The 15,541-nt window shown below is 38.9% G+C and overlaps 1 protein-coding gene across 5 annotated transcripts in view; it reads left to right on the forward strand.

Annotated features, from left to right (window-relative positions):
- LOC126353886 (potassium voltage-gated channel subfamily H member 8) overlaps positions 1 to 15,541 on the forward strand; it is a 1,477,332-nt gene that overhangs the window by 1,350,414 nt on the left and 111,377 nt on the right. For 4 of the 5 annotated variants that reach the window (XM_050003094.1, XM_050003103.1, XM_050003121.1 and 1 more), the window contains one exon: positions 4,798 to 4,997. In XM_050003094.1, the coding sequence (XP_049859051.1) occupies positions 4,798 to 4,997 (200 nt within the window). Of the gene's footprint in view, positions 1 to 4,797; positions 5,007 to 15,541 lie in introns of all 5 variants that reach the window. The other variant, XM_050003113.1, reaches the window with a different exon arrangement.

A 15,541-nucleotide genomic window follows, 5' to 3' on the forward strand; every position in this document is an offset into this window, starting at 1 on the left:
TAATATGATTAATGTCTTTTTTCCCGCAAATAGAATGGTCTCGTACATACAATCTACCAACAGCATGCCTGGTTTAGTTCTGAAGGAACATCACCTTTGAGGCTCTGTATGGCTTCATCTAAGGAGAATCCTTTACAAAAGTCAATTTTAAGGGCATTTAACATGTTATGCTCAGAAAATTATCATAGGCCGCTTTCTAAACTTCCAAGAAGCCTAAAGGAGTGAAATTACTTTGTATTTTGGAGACGTTTGCATACCAGTATCTCTTGTGTCATAGATGGGTTACTACATCATGTACATATCAGTTGGGGCTTACGCATGGAGTCAGTGACTGATTACAAAAATAGCTTTACGATAGCACTCGTAGATTTTAATACTTTGTCACAAATCAAATCATAGAAAGCAGAATTGCCAATCTTTAGTTACCTGATTGAGTTTTTAATCTTCTTAGAGGTGTTTCTTTTGAAATAATGCCTTGAAATAATGCCTATTGATCGTTTGTGCAAAGATATGCCAAGGAAAATCATACATAGCTACACTGCCTGACAAAAGAAGTGAAGCATACAGAATACATGACCAGATGTCATTGTAACTTCATACATTTACACATCAGTGGATACATAAATGATTAGAATTCCAATTCTGTGTGACAGGCAAAGCAACCACCATAGTGTATAAGTGTTGTTCATGTTTTGTGTTGTTACCTGGTGTAGTAGCGTATAAAATGAGTGTAAACAGCATCAGTGTTGAGTGGCTGCATTGAAAGACACAGAAATGTTGTGTACTGGACTGAATTTGAAAGGAACCGCATTGTGGGTCTCTATTTGGACAGTTTGTTAAACATGCAATATCCAGATTTGTGGGCCCTTGGGATGTGATAGTGACCCAATATTAAGCTCGATGGGAACATGAGAGCAGACATACTCATTGTCAAGATTCCAGATGAACACATCTGATCACCACAAGGTACAATTCCCATATTGTGCACCAAGCACATTATAAGTCCTTTGTTCATGCACCTGCTATCTGAGAACAAGCGAGAGACTCCCTGCAGCATTTTGTGTCATTCCACACCATTAGTCACGCACTAAAAGCAGCCAGATTAGGGAATTACCATCTCATGTGTAAGATGCTGTTTTTAATATGACAAAAATGGCTGCATTTTGAGTGGTGCTATGACCAGGGAAGTAAGGACAACACATGAATTGTGCCACAAATTGTTCAGCTGTGAATTTCTGCTCTGCACTATCTCAGATTACCATTATCAGTGAGCATATTGATGACCTGGGTAGAATTCCTATTCTTACAATGTTTCAGACAGGCACTGTGGTGTTACTCTTAATGGTATAGTGTGCGTAGTTGTAAGCTCTGACTTCAGGTCAGGACTGGTAGTGATTGGGCAAACTCTGACAGTACAACAGTATCATGGCCATTTTGCAGCCTCATTTGCTACTTCCACGCAACAGTATCATGGAGCCATTTTCCAACAGGACAATGCTTGTCCACACACCTCTATGAAATATCTGCTTATTGCTCAGCTAGCCTGTGGCCAGGAAGATCTCCAGATACGTCTCCAATGGAACATGAGGAACCAGCTTGGATGTCAACTCTGTCACAGTGTCAGTTCCTAATATATCAAGAACCAGTTACAACACTTGTAGGTCAACTTGCCTCAGGAGAGTATACAATGGCTTTATAATGCTCTTCCCAACTGAAAAAGTCCATGCTTTCAAGCCATAGAGGGTGCAGCATCAAACTTAAGTGTACTTAAATTGAAAAGTTCTTTTTAAATTTGACTCAACTTAGTAATAACTGGAATAACATCACATACCCTCTCAACCCAAGAAGTTTTATTTAGAATCATCATTCTGAGGGTACTTCACAGTTTTTTCTTGGCAGTGTACTGTATATTTTGTTGTACATTGGTGGTTGGAAAGTATACTGTCACTATTAAGAAGTAATCATTTTATTTGATGGCTTGGAGACTGCAACATTTCATTTTAACGACTCATTTTCACTAAAGATGTTGATTACATGTAAGTACCTTTACTGACTGTATTTGATATTCAAAGATTATTTGTTTCTTTACAAACTTGTACGTATTTGACATAATCCACTCATCTAGTACTATCCATTATGGAATAAACCTCATCTCTTATTAGGGGAATAATTGAAAATGATGTCCACTAGACTCATCAGCAACAAAATCAGTATTCAGTACCCTGATTAGTGGTAAAATGTGGCTGGGCCTGTGTGATCAAAGACAAAGCAGCTATCATGTGAGTTGATTTCTGCAATGATGTTCATCACAGAAAAGTTGAAGAACTGTGAATGAGAATGGTGTGCACTTGTTTTCTGCTAATGGACTCATGAATACGTTCTCACGTAAAGAGGACTGAATAGTAACTGGTGATTGATATATTGGAATGTGCCTTCCATTGCTCAGAGGGAGTGAATGCAGAGAAAATGGAAACACTTCACCATCTATCCTACAGTCCACAAGTGATTTCTTTATTAACCAAAACTTACAGAAATTATCAAAACCAACCTAAGTTACATCTACTGGACGTGATTGTTTAACATATGCTTCTGGACAACATTAACAAGGAGATTTTCTGTGCAGATGTCACTAAGTTCGTTTGTGCAAATGCATCAGAAGAAGACTCCTTTGAAAAGTAAGTTTTGTGAAAATCTGTTAGTTTGTTCCACTTTCTGTAATCATTCACAGTGATCATTATACAGGGTCTCCACAAAAAATAAATCTTTCTGAGATAAATACATGTTTATGGGAAGAGCTATGCAATGCTTGATTGCAGATGTTAGCCCAGTCATTTCACTGGTGTTCCGTCAAATGGGTCATCAGGGTATTATGATGCCTTACTCACAATACTCTACCTACAATTAGGTGCTCTGAAGTCAGTTACTTGTTTGGAGTCCTGACATAAGCTATATTAATTTTTGTCAATTTTGTGTGATTTAATGTACAGTACTGTCAACCCAGGGTACATATCATGGTGTTTTACCTTCTTCCAAATGTGGATTCACTTATTAGTTTACTGTTATTGTGCCGTTTGTTCATACAAATGGTGTAGTAGATTTACATTTTCTCTCTTCCAATATTTGTTAGCAAGCCTACTACTCAACAAGTGAAATACTGGATATGATATTCTGCTATGGTTTAGCAAATGGACATAGCCTTAAGACCATACCCTCTATACTTAAAAATAGCCACAGCACAGTGTGCTCTGAGACAAGCTGTTCAGCAGACATTTCCAGTGTCTAGTGCACCTTGGAAGACTGACAGTGGAAGACCCCACACAGTCTGAAAATCTGAAATGGAGGAGCATGTGCTACAATCAATGTAAGAAACCCCTGGGACCAGTATGTGTTGATTAGTAGCAGCAGAATACATGTCTCACTCTCTTATTTGGGGGTACTTCATGAACAATTGTTATACTTGTATCATCAACAGCTTCTTCAAGCCCTAACACCACAGGATCATCATGGCATATGGAGGTTCTGTCAATGGCTGTTGCAGAAGCGTGCTGCAGAGCCACTGTTCACATCCAAGATTTTATTTACCGATCTGGCCAGGATGACAAGAGATGGTGTTGTGAATTTCCATAACCAGTATGTATGGGCAGATGTAAATCCCCAAGCAGTTCAGGAAAGAGGGCATCAACACTAATTCTCAATCAGCGTATGGGCAGGCATACTTGGCGACAGATTAATAGGGCCATAAGTGCTAACACAAAGATTAACTGGGGTGCATTATCTGGACTTTCTCATTAATGTAGTGCCTACCTTACTGGACACGGTGCCATTATAGCAACAAATATAAAAGTAGTTCATGCATGATGGCGCACAAGCATACTTTCGTCACAGTGTTCACAAACATCTGACACAGACATTTCAGGCCTGCTGGATTGGTCAGTGGTGCCCAACATCTTGGCCTGCTAATTCCCCAAACCTCAATCCCCAAGACTTTTGGCTATGGGGACACATGAAGGAATTGGTCTAGACTACACCAATCAACACTGAGTGGACACTACACGGTCATGGCCTCAGTGCATGCCATCAGGTACAACAACAATCAGGCATACTACAAAAGATACACCATTCCCTATGCCGGAGTGCAGAGAGGTGCAGTGTTATGAATGAACTCCATGTTGAACACGATCTGTAAACATATGTTCATTGCAGGAATTATACATTTCTGGACCCATATCTTTTGAACCTATTTCTCTGGTTTCAGTGAGTACTACCACCATGCACACACAGTTAATCAAATCACTTTTCTGTTGAATTATCTCAAATAACATTAGCATCCTTAGTGAATTATGTTTCATGGGTATTAGGCTGTGGTCCATTCTCAGCAAACAATTTTGAAACTGCTGTCCAAGTCTTTATAGCCTCTGATTATGTCTTAATCATTAGGAAACAAAACCTTAGACATATAAATATGTCTTGGACCACAGCCTAATGCCCATACAACAAAATTCTTCAAGGATGCACTGTATAACTTTTACATGTTTTAAGCATTATTTGTTGGTGACTTATCTCTCATATGATCTCAAGGAAACATTAGTATCCATGCATGAATTCATATGGCAGAGTTCTTGTTGGCTGAGCCATGGTATTATAAAAAGACATGTATTATGAAATAAATTGTAAACATATAACCAACAGGAAAGGAACCAGAGGTCCAACATGACAGGTATTCAGTTATTAATCACATAGCACCATACTGAAATCTAATTACTTTGGTCAGTATATAGATTGTTTGCATTTGTGCAGCTTTGATGCATGCTGTCGTTTTTGGAAATGTGACGGCTATCATTCAGCGAATGTATTCTCGGAGATCCCTTTATCAAACCAAATGGAGAGATCTCAAGGACTTCTTAACCCTTCACCAAATTCCAAAGGAAATGAAACAACGAATGCAGGACTATTTTCAGACAATGTGGTCTCTAAATCATGGAATTGATATACATGAGGTGAGAGAGGTGTGTATGGGTGCAACAGATTTTAGTTAATAATTTAAAGTTCACTTTCTGTTTGCACCCAATGTAGAGTAGTTATTTAACTGTATGCTAAATTATATTTTGAGTAATATTTGGAACAGTGCAAGTACTAAGTCCCTTCTGTCCAATGTATTACTTTTTTGATATTTGTAGGAAATTTAGAGAACTTGATTTTACTAAGAATGTACCATACAGCAATAACTGCATGTTATTGTCTTTTAAATATGTGATCTTTTAAAAATCAAGTTACTAATTTTGTAACACTCTTTTAAATGTTTTATTTCATAACTTTTGCTATTTTGTCATCACTTTTTAAACAGAAAGTTTGTTTCATGATATACTGAAGCTTAAGTAAAGGCAATAAAACTTTATAACTGTATTCAAATTTATTGTGATATCTCACAGACCTGTAACACTGTAGCAAAAAATGTTGAGTTTCTAATTAAATGTCATTACCAGATCTGGTAATATCAGCTGAATCTATTTCTAGCTAAACTTGCTGCAGTATATTTATTGTAATAATGGGTTTAAAAATACCTTCTGTCATTGTCCGATGCCCAGTTTCCATGATTCTCTATGGCCCTATTGATCTTCTCTTAAATAACTTCATCTCATTACTGTTGCAATCCCTTGTTCCAAGATTTTCTTGGCCTTCCATGTCGTCTGTAATACTGTGGTATCAAGAATATAATCCTCTTAGGTAAGATAAAGTCCCCCACCTGCTGGAAATAAGCATACTACATTGTTTACATATGATACCAGATGTTAAAGAACCTTCTACCCTCTTTGTTACATATTTTCTCTCTTCTGTGTATTCCCAGTGACCATCTGAACACATCCATTTCAGTGGTCTCTAACTTCTTCTTCTTATTCTCCACACCCTTCATGTCTCTTTCCCATGCAACAATAAATTTTCAGTTTGAGTTTCATAGATAATGTACAGTTAGATGATGAAAGTCATGGAACAGTGATGTACACATATACAGATGGCAGTCCTATCATTTACACATGGCATAAAAGGGTAATGCATTGGCAGAGCTTTCATTTACACTCAGGCAATTCATGTGAAAAGATTTCTGATGTGATTGAGGATGCACAACAGAAATTAACAGACTTTGAACACTGAATGGTACTTGGAGCTAGACACATTAGACATTCCATTTCGGAAATCATTGGTAAATTCAATATTCTGAGATCCACAGTGTCAAGAGCATTCCAAGAATATAAGATATCAGGCATTACCCTCTCACCATGGACACAATAGTGTGCAACAAACCTTCACTCAATGACCAAGAGCGGTGGCATTTGTGGAGAGTTGTGAGTGGTAACAGACAAGTAACGCTGCATAAAATTACTACCGAAAACAATGTGGGATGTAAGACGAATGTGTCCTCATGGAAATTTTGCCGCATTATCCTAAATGAAAGTGCTGCAAAATTTGGCAGTCATACTCTTTGACAGCAGATACAGATGCAAATGCCTTTGCTGACAGCATCACATCACCTGCTGTGTCTCTCCTGGGCTTGTTACTACATCAGTTTGACCCTAGACAGCTGGAAGACTATGGCCTGGTCAGATGAGTCCCAATTTGAGTTGATGAAAGATGATAGTAAGGTTCAAATGTGGTGCAGACCCCACGAAGCCTTGGACACAAAGTGTCTACGAGGCACGTGTAAGATGGTGGTTCTATAATGGTGTGAGCTGTGTTTACTTGGAATGTACTAGCACCTCTGATCAGACTGAACCATCAACGACTGGAAATGGTTATGTTTGGCTGCTTGGAGACCTTTCGCAGCCATTCATGGATTTCATGTTTCCAAACAACAATGTAATTTGCATGGATGCACCATGTAATCAGGCCACAGTTGTTTGCAATTGGTTTGTAATACATTCTGGACAGTTCGACAGGATTGTGTGGCCACCCAGATCACCAGATGTTAATGCCATCAAACATTTATGGATCATAATAGAGAGGTCAATTTGTGCACAAAATGCTGCACAAGAAACACTTTCTTAATTGTGGATGGCAGCAGGAGCAGCATGGCCCATTATTTCTACAGGAGAATTCCAATGACTTTTTCAGTCCATGCCACATCAAGTTGTTGCACTAAGTCAGGCAAAAAAGAACCAACATGATATTGGCAGATATCTGACGACTTTTGTCACCCCAGTGTATTTCTGTTTCTTTTCTATTTTGCTATTCCATTGGATTCCATTTAAACAAGAGGTCAGTCCTCTAGCCTAAGTTATTCATTTTCTAATTTCTTGGCCATCTTTATCTGTGGCATTAAATTCCACTCCTACATATATGTAACTACTGGAAGCTGCAACCTGTTTTGTATCAGGTTGGATGCTATATATTTCTGCTCCTACTGGAAGATATTTTGTTTTCTGGGTGTTAAATTGTAACCCACATGACTTACATTCTTCCTGTAGGTTCTTTGACACAATTCTACACCTTGTTGCAGTCACAGATTGATCATCCACAAATTGATTTACAATAGAAGAAGGTTTACCTGTATCTATACCCATTCCTCTGAATTTCCTTTTGCATTGCTTTAGGGTTTGTACTACATATATTTTAAACAATGTAGGTGATACACAACACCCCTGATGTAAACTCTTGCTCAAAGGAAACTTTAAATATAATCTATTACCAAGTATTATTCTTGATGTTAAACTGTATACACATTTCAGAGACCCTTTATTAAGGTGTATGGTTGATACACAAATCCTGTAATACTTCCCAGAGCCTTTGTATAGGTACAGCATCATATGTCTTAGGAAGGTCTACAAACATTAGATGCATTTCTTGGATGGTATCCACTTCAGTTCCTACTAATTTTCTTAGATTATTCCACAACGTGTTTTGAAGCTGAAAGCTCCATCTTCAGATGACACCAACTGCAAAAAAGAGTGGGGGTGTACGGGGGGGGGGGGGGGGGGGGGGGGGGGGGGGAGGGGGGGGTTAGGGCTACTAAAGTATGATACTATGGGTCTGACATACTAAAATGAAAGCTACAGTTGAGGAAAGTGGTTCACTCACATCATTACGGTAACATAAATGTGAAATAGTTGGGCCAGTCAGTCATGGGGGATAACACTCAAGTCAAACAAATCACTGGGATTGAAACAAAAACTAACTTAGGAAACATTGTGGACCGAAATGAACTCAATAATACTGTAAATAAATAACTAAACTCATGTGTGGGGTCAAGAGCTACAGCATCAGTGGGAATGAGGTGGGAAACTGAAGTAAATAGCTGCAAAACAGCAGGAATCAGGGGTTGACTGGCCAATCTGCTTACAAAAGTGTAGCCCACATGATCAGTACATAATAAAACTAGAAATATAAGAGTAATAAAATAACTTACAAACATGGGCAATCAGAAAAAATGCCTAACAGCCAGCATGACAGAGTACATCAGATTAAAAATATGAATGATAAAAATGCAACTAAAAGACTGGTTAAGGATGAAAAACTGAACATAAAAACAACAAGAGGTGAGGTGTGGTAGGAGGATGATGCCTGACTGTCAGGTTTGGGCGCATGTATATATATGCATCTTACAGAGCAAAAATATATTAATTTAAAAAGCATAGTTAGGCTTAAAATGATAAATGCAACAGGAGTAACAATGTACACATATAAGATAGGACTTTGCTTCCACACAATACCAGACGTAATAAGTGAGTATTAATAGGGGCTATAAACTAGGACCAGGGACAGCGATATGGAAATTAAGCCTGTGTGTTGTAAAAGGAATCACTATAGATAGTATGATCCCATAGTTATGTGAGTACATCACTTTTCACAATGGTAGCTTTCATTTTAGTATGTCAACCACATAGTACTTATACATTAGCAGCTCCTCCTCTTGATCGCAGTTGGTAGCACCTGGAGTTGTGGCTTTAAGCTTCAAAACCAGTCATGGAATAAACTAAGAAAATTGCTTTCAACTCAAGTGAGTTCGTATCCTATAAATATGCATCTCAGTTGCAGATTTTCACCAGGTCAAATATTCTTGGTTGATATTTGATCTTTTCTAAATTACTTGTTTCAAGCAATTTCCAGTGCATACCATACCACCTCTGAACCCTGAGTGCTCTCCTTCCTGTTGATCTTCATATTGCAACTCCAATAGCTTTGTGAGAATCCTTTCATACAAATGACTCATTGTACTTACCACCAAAATGCCTCCATAATTTGCACAATTTAGTTTACTTCCTTTTCTTGTAAATGGATGATACCCAGGCATCCTTCAACATATTTGGTGCAAAAGCATCATTTAACTATTTATACATCAGGTCGAGGCTTGAAATAATTTCCATGTTACACACATGATAAGTTGAGCTGTGATTCCTTCTGCACCTTCAGATCAATTTATTTATTTACTTTTGATTTTTTTTTAAATTTGTATACAGCTCTCTCAACAAAACTAAAATCAAGAGGTGTCGGGTCCAGAGAAAAAGAGTACCAAACAATGGGCCTATTTTGAAGAAAATAAGACATTGAAGAAATTATTAGCTTCATTAAGATAGTACATATTTCTAAAATAGTATTTATAGTTATCAGTTAAACTCAATAAACTGTGAAGCTAAAAGCCTTTATGCATACATATGTATTTAACCCTTAAGTTATCACCAATGCAAAAGGAAATGGCCATAAAATTTGCTCTTGCTTAAGGTACCAAAGTCATTAAGTTTTCAGCTGTAACAAACATATTTTAAAGACAGACAGCCACAGATTTTCCCAGCCTCTTATCCTACAGTGGTGTTGTATTCTCATTATTACTTTCCTGCAAAGTTGTGTCATGACTACAGATTGTGTTTACAATTTTTTTCAGCCGTCCATTTTAACATTTCTGCACAAAACACCATGTTAAGCTGTTTCTCTTAATTTTCCACAATCCAACATCTTTATAATTTAAGATGCAATATTTCCTTAGTATATTGCAAACAGTCATATATGAAATGCTCAAAACATCCATTCTGGGTCAGTTTTGTAGGGCAGTGAACAGTATTTTGCATGAGTTGCTGCATGACACTATCTGAATGTCAATGCTCTGAGAATCTGATAAGACATTTGTTACAGCTGGTATCAACAAAACAATAGGGTTACTTGGAAAGTCCCTGCAGTAAGCTGTAAAAAGTCATATTATGACTGTGGCAGAATTTGAATCTTTGAACCAATCACACAGTGAGCATACTTGAAACCAGTGAAAACATTGATTTTGACAGTGACATTTGTGGAGGTTTCTTGTACTTATCATACAGTGAAAAATTAAGGATGGACTGTAACAATATTATGGAAAGTTGCTACTTACCATATAGCAGAGATGTTGAATCACATATAGGCACAATGAAAACACTTCCAGAAAGTGAGCTTTTGGCCAACAAGGACTTTGTCAAAAATAGACAGCATACACAAATACACTCAAAGAAATGTAACTCCTACACTTGACTACAATCTCTGGCAGCTAAAGCCAGACGGTGAGCAGCAATGCATGATGAGACAGGCAACCAGGTAGTGGAGGTAATGATTTTTCCCATGTGTTTGGGAGTATTTTTGCAATTTTTTGGATGTAATTCTACATTATTTATGTATCTTTACACATTTTTATCCATCACCATGGATCCTTGCTCCTTCCATCTGTGTCAATACAGAAAAGTTTCCTTATTCCTAGCCATAACCCAGACATACATACTGTTCCTGTGTTGTTGCTTGGTTCATTGAATCACCCAAAATGATCTTACCATCAAATTACCCATCTCTGGCTGCCATCCATGCTCCCATATAGACCTCCATCTTTTAAGATTCCACCAATCCATAAACCCCACCAGCAAAATCATTCAGAACCATATCAGTCAGGTACAAACCTCCTTGCAATACCTTCCCTCCATCCGCAAAATTCTCCTGCTGTGCAATCCCAAATTCCTGGTTCCCGTAACACTCATTGAAAATCTGACCCTTGAGGAACTAGAGAAATATGCACAATGCCATCTCAAAATGCTCTCCTTGCTCATTTCCTACTCCCGCCTTGGACTACCATTGTGCACCACCTCTACAACCTCCAAACCTTCCCCATGTGCCCTCATAGGCGACAAACCCTGCCTTGCAGACCTACCACATTTACCCCTCCCTCAAAAACTTCCTTCCACCACCATACAGAACCCAGCATCCAAACAGATTCTTTCCTCCAAAAGTCTTAGGCACACAGAAGTTTCAGTCCTTTCCAAAGGCCTCACCTTTTGCCCTGTTCCCAAAATTCAGCCATCTAGATATAACTGACTGGGTTTTAGAAAAGCTGAGTAATCATAAACAAACATGTAATAGTTGTTTTTCTGTTCACAAATATTCCACACTTCAACCATAACTTTTTTCATAATCCTATCAACACTTTTTGTAATGAGATTACACTTTGATCTTCTACTCGAGATTTCCTTTGCCTTATTTGAAAAGTCACCTCAATCATGCAGGACCTTCTCTCCTTCTCCTGGTCCCTACTTTTTCACCACAAATCAGACTCAACTAAAGACCATGCTTGAACCCTTTCTGACTCAGTTCACTCCTCCACCCAACCAAGATCCACCTCCACCGCCCCCAAAATCATGCCCTGGTAACTTTCTATAATTAACCTCAAACCTTGCCTCACCATCATTTCCCAAAACCCTCAACATGCAATCAGACCTTACATCCACACCCAAAAATAGACCTGATATTATAATCCTACCTACTGACAAAGGCTCTACTACTGTTATTTTGAACTGCAAGGATTACGTGGCAAAAAGATTCTGCCAGCTGTAAGATTCATACACTTACAAACTCTACAACAGTGACCCCATTTCAGATATCTAGCAGTATCTCTAGTCTCTCCTCAAATCTTTAGGCTCATTCCACAACCTCTCCCCAGAGATCATCTTTCACCTCACCCCTACCACTCTCTGTACTCCTACCTTCTACATGCTTCTTAAAGTACATAAACATGATGACCCAGGATGCTCCATTATGTCTGGTTACCGTGCCTTGGCTCTCGTAGACCAACATCTTCAGCCCATAACCTGCAATCTATTCTCCTATATAAAAGATACCAACCATTTCCTCCACTGACTATCCACAGTTCCTGTTCATTTACCACATGGTGCCCTGCTTGTCACTATTTATGCCACCTCTATTTACACTAACTTCCCTAACACCCATGGTCTTACCACTATTGAACTTTACCTTTCCCAATGCCTGACGGATTCCAAACCAACAACCTCCTTCCTAGTCACCATGGTCAACTATACCTTGTCCACAGTTACTTCTTCTTTGAAGGCATTATCTATAGACAATTCCAGATATGGCTATGGGTACCCACATGACACTGTGCTTTGTCAACCTATTCATGGGCCATCTAGAGGAATCCTTCCTAAACACCCAGAATCCCAAACCCCTCACCTGGTCCAGATTCATTGATGACATCTTTGTGATCTGGATCGAGGGTGAGGACACCCGTGCCACATTCCCCATTTTTCTTCAACTGGTCTTACTTAACTCAACAAGCCACCTTCCTAGCTGTTGACCCCCACCTCAAAGATGGCTGCATCAGTGCATCTGTCCAATTCAGAACTAACGATCATCAGTAATAACTCCACTTTGACAACTGCCCCTTCCACACGACGTAGCCATCCGTGGCTGTCATACCTATAGTGATGAGCAGTCCCTCTTGAAATGTACCGAATGTCTCACTGAGGCATTCACAGACTGTAATTACCCTTTCAACCTTGTACAAAAACAGATCTCAGATGCCTTTCCTGTAGGAAAGATAAGGAAAACCATCATAAATACATCAACAACAAACAACAACAAAAATGGAAAATGTGCATGGTCTGATACATAACAGCCAGAAAAGCGACCTACTAACCTTATCTTTCCTGTCAGCCACCACCTCCCAAAGTCCCATCGTCTGGCCACAGATGAGTATTTCCCTAGTGACACTCTACCACTCAGACCTGGAGGAAGTGGATTACGTTCTCCACCACTACCTCTTGTCATGTCCTGTAATAAGAAATGCCTTACCCACTATCCTTCCCACCCTTACCACAGTGATATTCTGCTGCCCACTAACCCTAGACAGTATCCTTGTCCATCCTTACACAACCTATGCTCCCAGCACCTTGCCTCATGGCTCTTTCCCAGTAATAGATTAGATGCAAGATCTGTCCCATACATCTTCCTGCCACCACCTACTCCAGTCCAGTCGCAGACATCATCTACCCCATCAAAGGCATGACTACCTGTAAAACCAGTCATGTGATCTACAAGCTAAGTTCCAACCACTGTGCTGCATTGTGTGTGGGCATGACAACAAACAAGCTGTCAGTCTGCATGAATGGCCACTGACAAACTGTGACAGAGAAGCAACTGGACCACTACATTGCTGAGCACACCATCCAATGCAACGTTCTTCATTTCAGTGACTACTTCTCAACCTATGCCAACAGAATTCTTCCCACCAACACCAGCTTTTCTCAGTTGCACACATGGAAACTCTCCCTGCAATATATCATACACTCCCATAACCCTACTGGCCTCAAAATTTGTCAGACATTGTCCTTACCCATCTAGCCCCTTTCCTGTTCCCATTCCAGCACTACACATCCCTCTATTTCACCAATGCACCCACCTCCCCTGCCCTTGGTCTAACCTCCCAATAGCATATAGCTGCCTTAAACTCTCTCCACATCATTCATTTACACTACTACAAGCAGCACTTTACTGTTCCCCACCCTTATCCTTTGATCCCTTCTCCTTGCCCCATCCTCCACCTTAACCCCACCACCTGATTGCCTCTCCCATGATGTGATAGTACTTGCAGTCTGGCTTCAGCTGCCGGAGACTGTGGTCATGTGTGTGTGAGTTCGGTTTGCATGAGTGTGTGTGTGTGTGTGTGTGTGTGTGTGTGTGTGTGTGTGTGTGTGTTACCTGTTTTCAAAGAAGGCCTTGATGGCTGAAAGCTCACTTTCTGACAGTCTTTTTGATGTCCCTATCAGTGACTCAGCATCTCCACTATATGGTGAGCAGCAACTTTTCTTATCTTGTACTTATCCACTATGTAAATCAAAAAGTGATGTAATTTTGTAAATAATGGTGAAAGTACCAGGTTTGTGAGACACAACAATAAATTTAAACAAAACTAAATATTAAAAATCCATTCCACATATTGTTAGAAATTTGATACACTACAATAATAGTTACTGATTCTGACTTTATTAATTATGTCACTTTTCACATTACTAAAACTCTGTGAAGTTGACCGTTTCTTTTGCATTTGCATTATGTATTTCTTTTTCTGTTGTTTTTATTTTTTAAATTTTTTTCTGGTACAATTCTTAGAAGGTATTGCACTAGACAATGGAACAAATAGCATGATTATTTTCTTGGTGAGTATTAACAGATTCTCTATACAAATGTAGTGAATAAAATCTTTTAATTTATATTACCAACAGTTTATTTTTTCTCATTGGTCTGTTTTCATGAACATGTATTTCCAGTTTATCTGAATTATGTATGTGGCAATAGTAAGTCAAGCTGAAGTTTCAAGTTTGATCTCTTTGTATTGTCTTGGATGCCTTAGGCTGGAGCAACAGCAGTGGTCATGCTAGATGTGCATCAGGACCTCATCAAGAGTGATTAGACATTCTACCCTTTCTGTTCAGTGCTCACTTGCTTTGGGTGCAAAACTTGGTGTGTTGTATGGTAGACCATACACAGAATGCTTCTAAGTTATAACATTTGCAGGATTTGTATTTGGTGACACAAACTATATTAACCACATTCAGCAAAAATACATGATATATTTATAATGATCATTTTCTGCTGAATAGATCTTTAACCAGGAGCCCCCTTACAGGTTAATCCCTATCTCTGTTTGCACCCATGTCATGTGTATTGTAACAATGATACACTAGAAAGACACAACCATCAGTCATATGATATCTCAGTCCCTGATATTCTTGAGGAAAGAGTTCCTTCTCTTGCCCCCTTAAACTTCTTGACTGCACAATCCAAGGTATCACAAAGCTTCCATGTTCTAGTCTTTCATGCCTTACAGCTTATGATATCTGAAAAGAACTTCTACAATTTTTGTCTCTGTACTTCCAAGCCCACAACTTCTCATATCTCAATCTCCAGGGAACCAAAATCAGTGAAATGGCAGGAGGCTATACAGCAAGTATCATGGCAATGTCCAACTAATGTTACCGCTTAAACCATTGTGTAATCTTAAAATCAGGCTCCAGAAGATTAACAGTGATGAAATCTGTAGAATGATAACAACAACCTACCCTGTGTTTACATCAACCAATATAATTCCACTAAGAGAAATGTTTGGCTGATCCCCATATGGTACAACCATAACAATCTGTGCAGCCTGTTGAAATAAATTTCTTATGTCTCTTTGATAAAAACTTTGGTTTGTTGTAAGACAGGGCTTCACAAATAATTTTGAGTGTAGTACAGTAGTTGACACTTG

Source organism: Schistocerca gregaria, chromosome 1 (genome assembly GCF_023897955.1).
Source record: "Schistocerca gregaria isolate iqSchGreg1 chromosome 1, iqSchGreg1.2, whole genome shotgun sequence".
In the NCBI taxonomy this organism is placed as follows: Eukaryota; Metazoa; Arthropoda; class Insecta; order Orthoptera; family Acrididae; genus Schistocerca; species Schistocerca gregaria.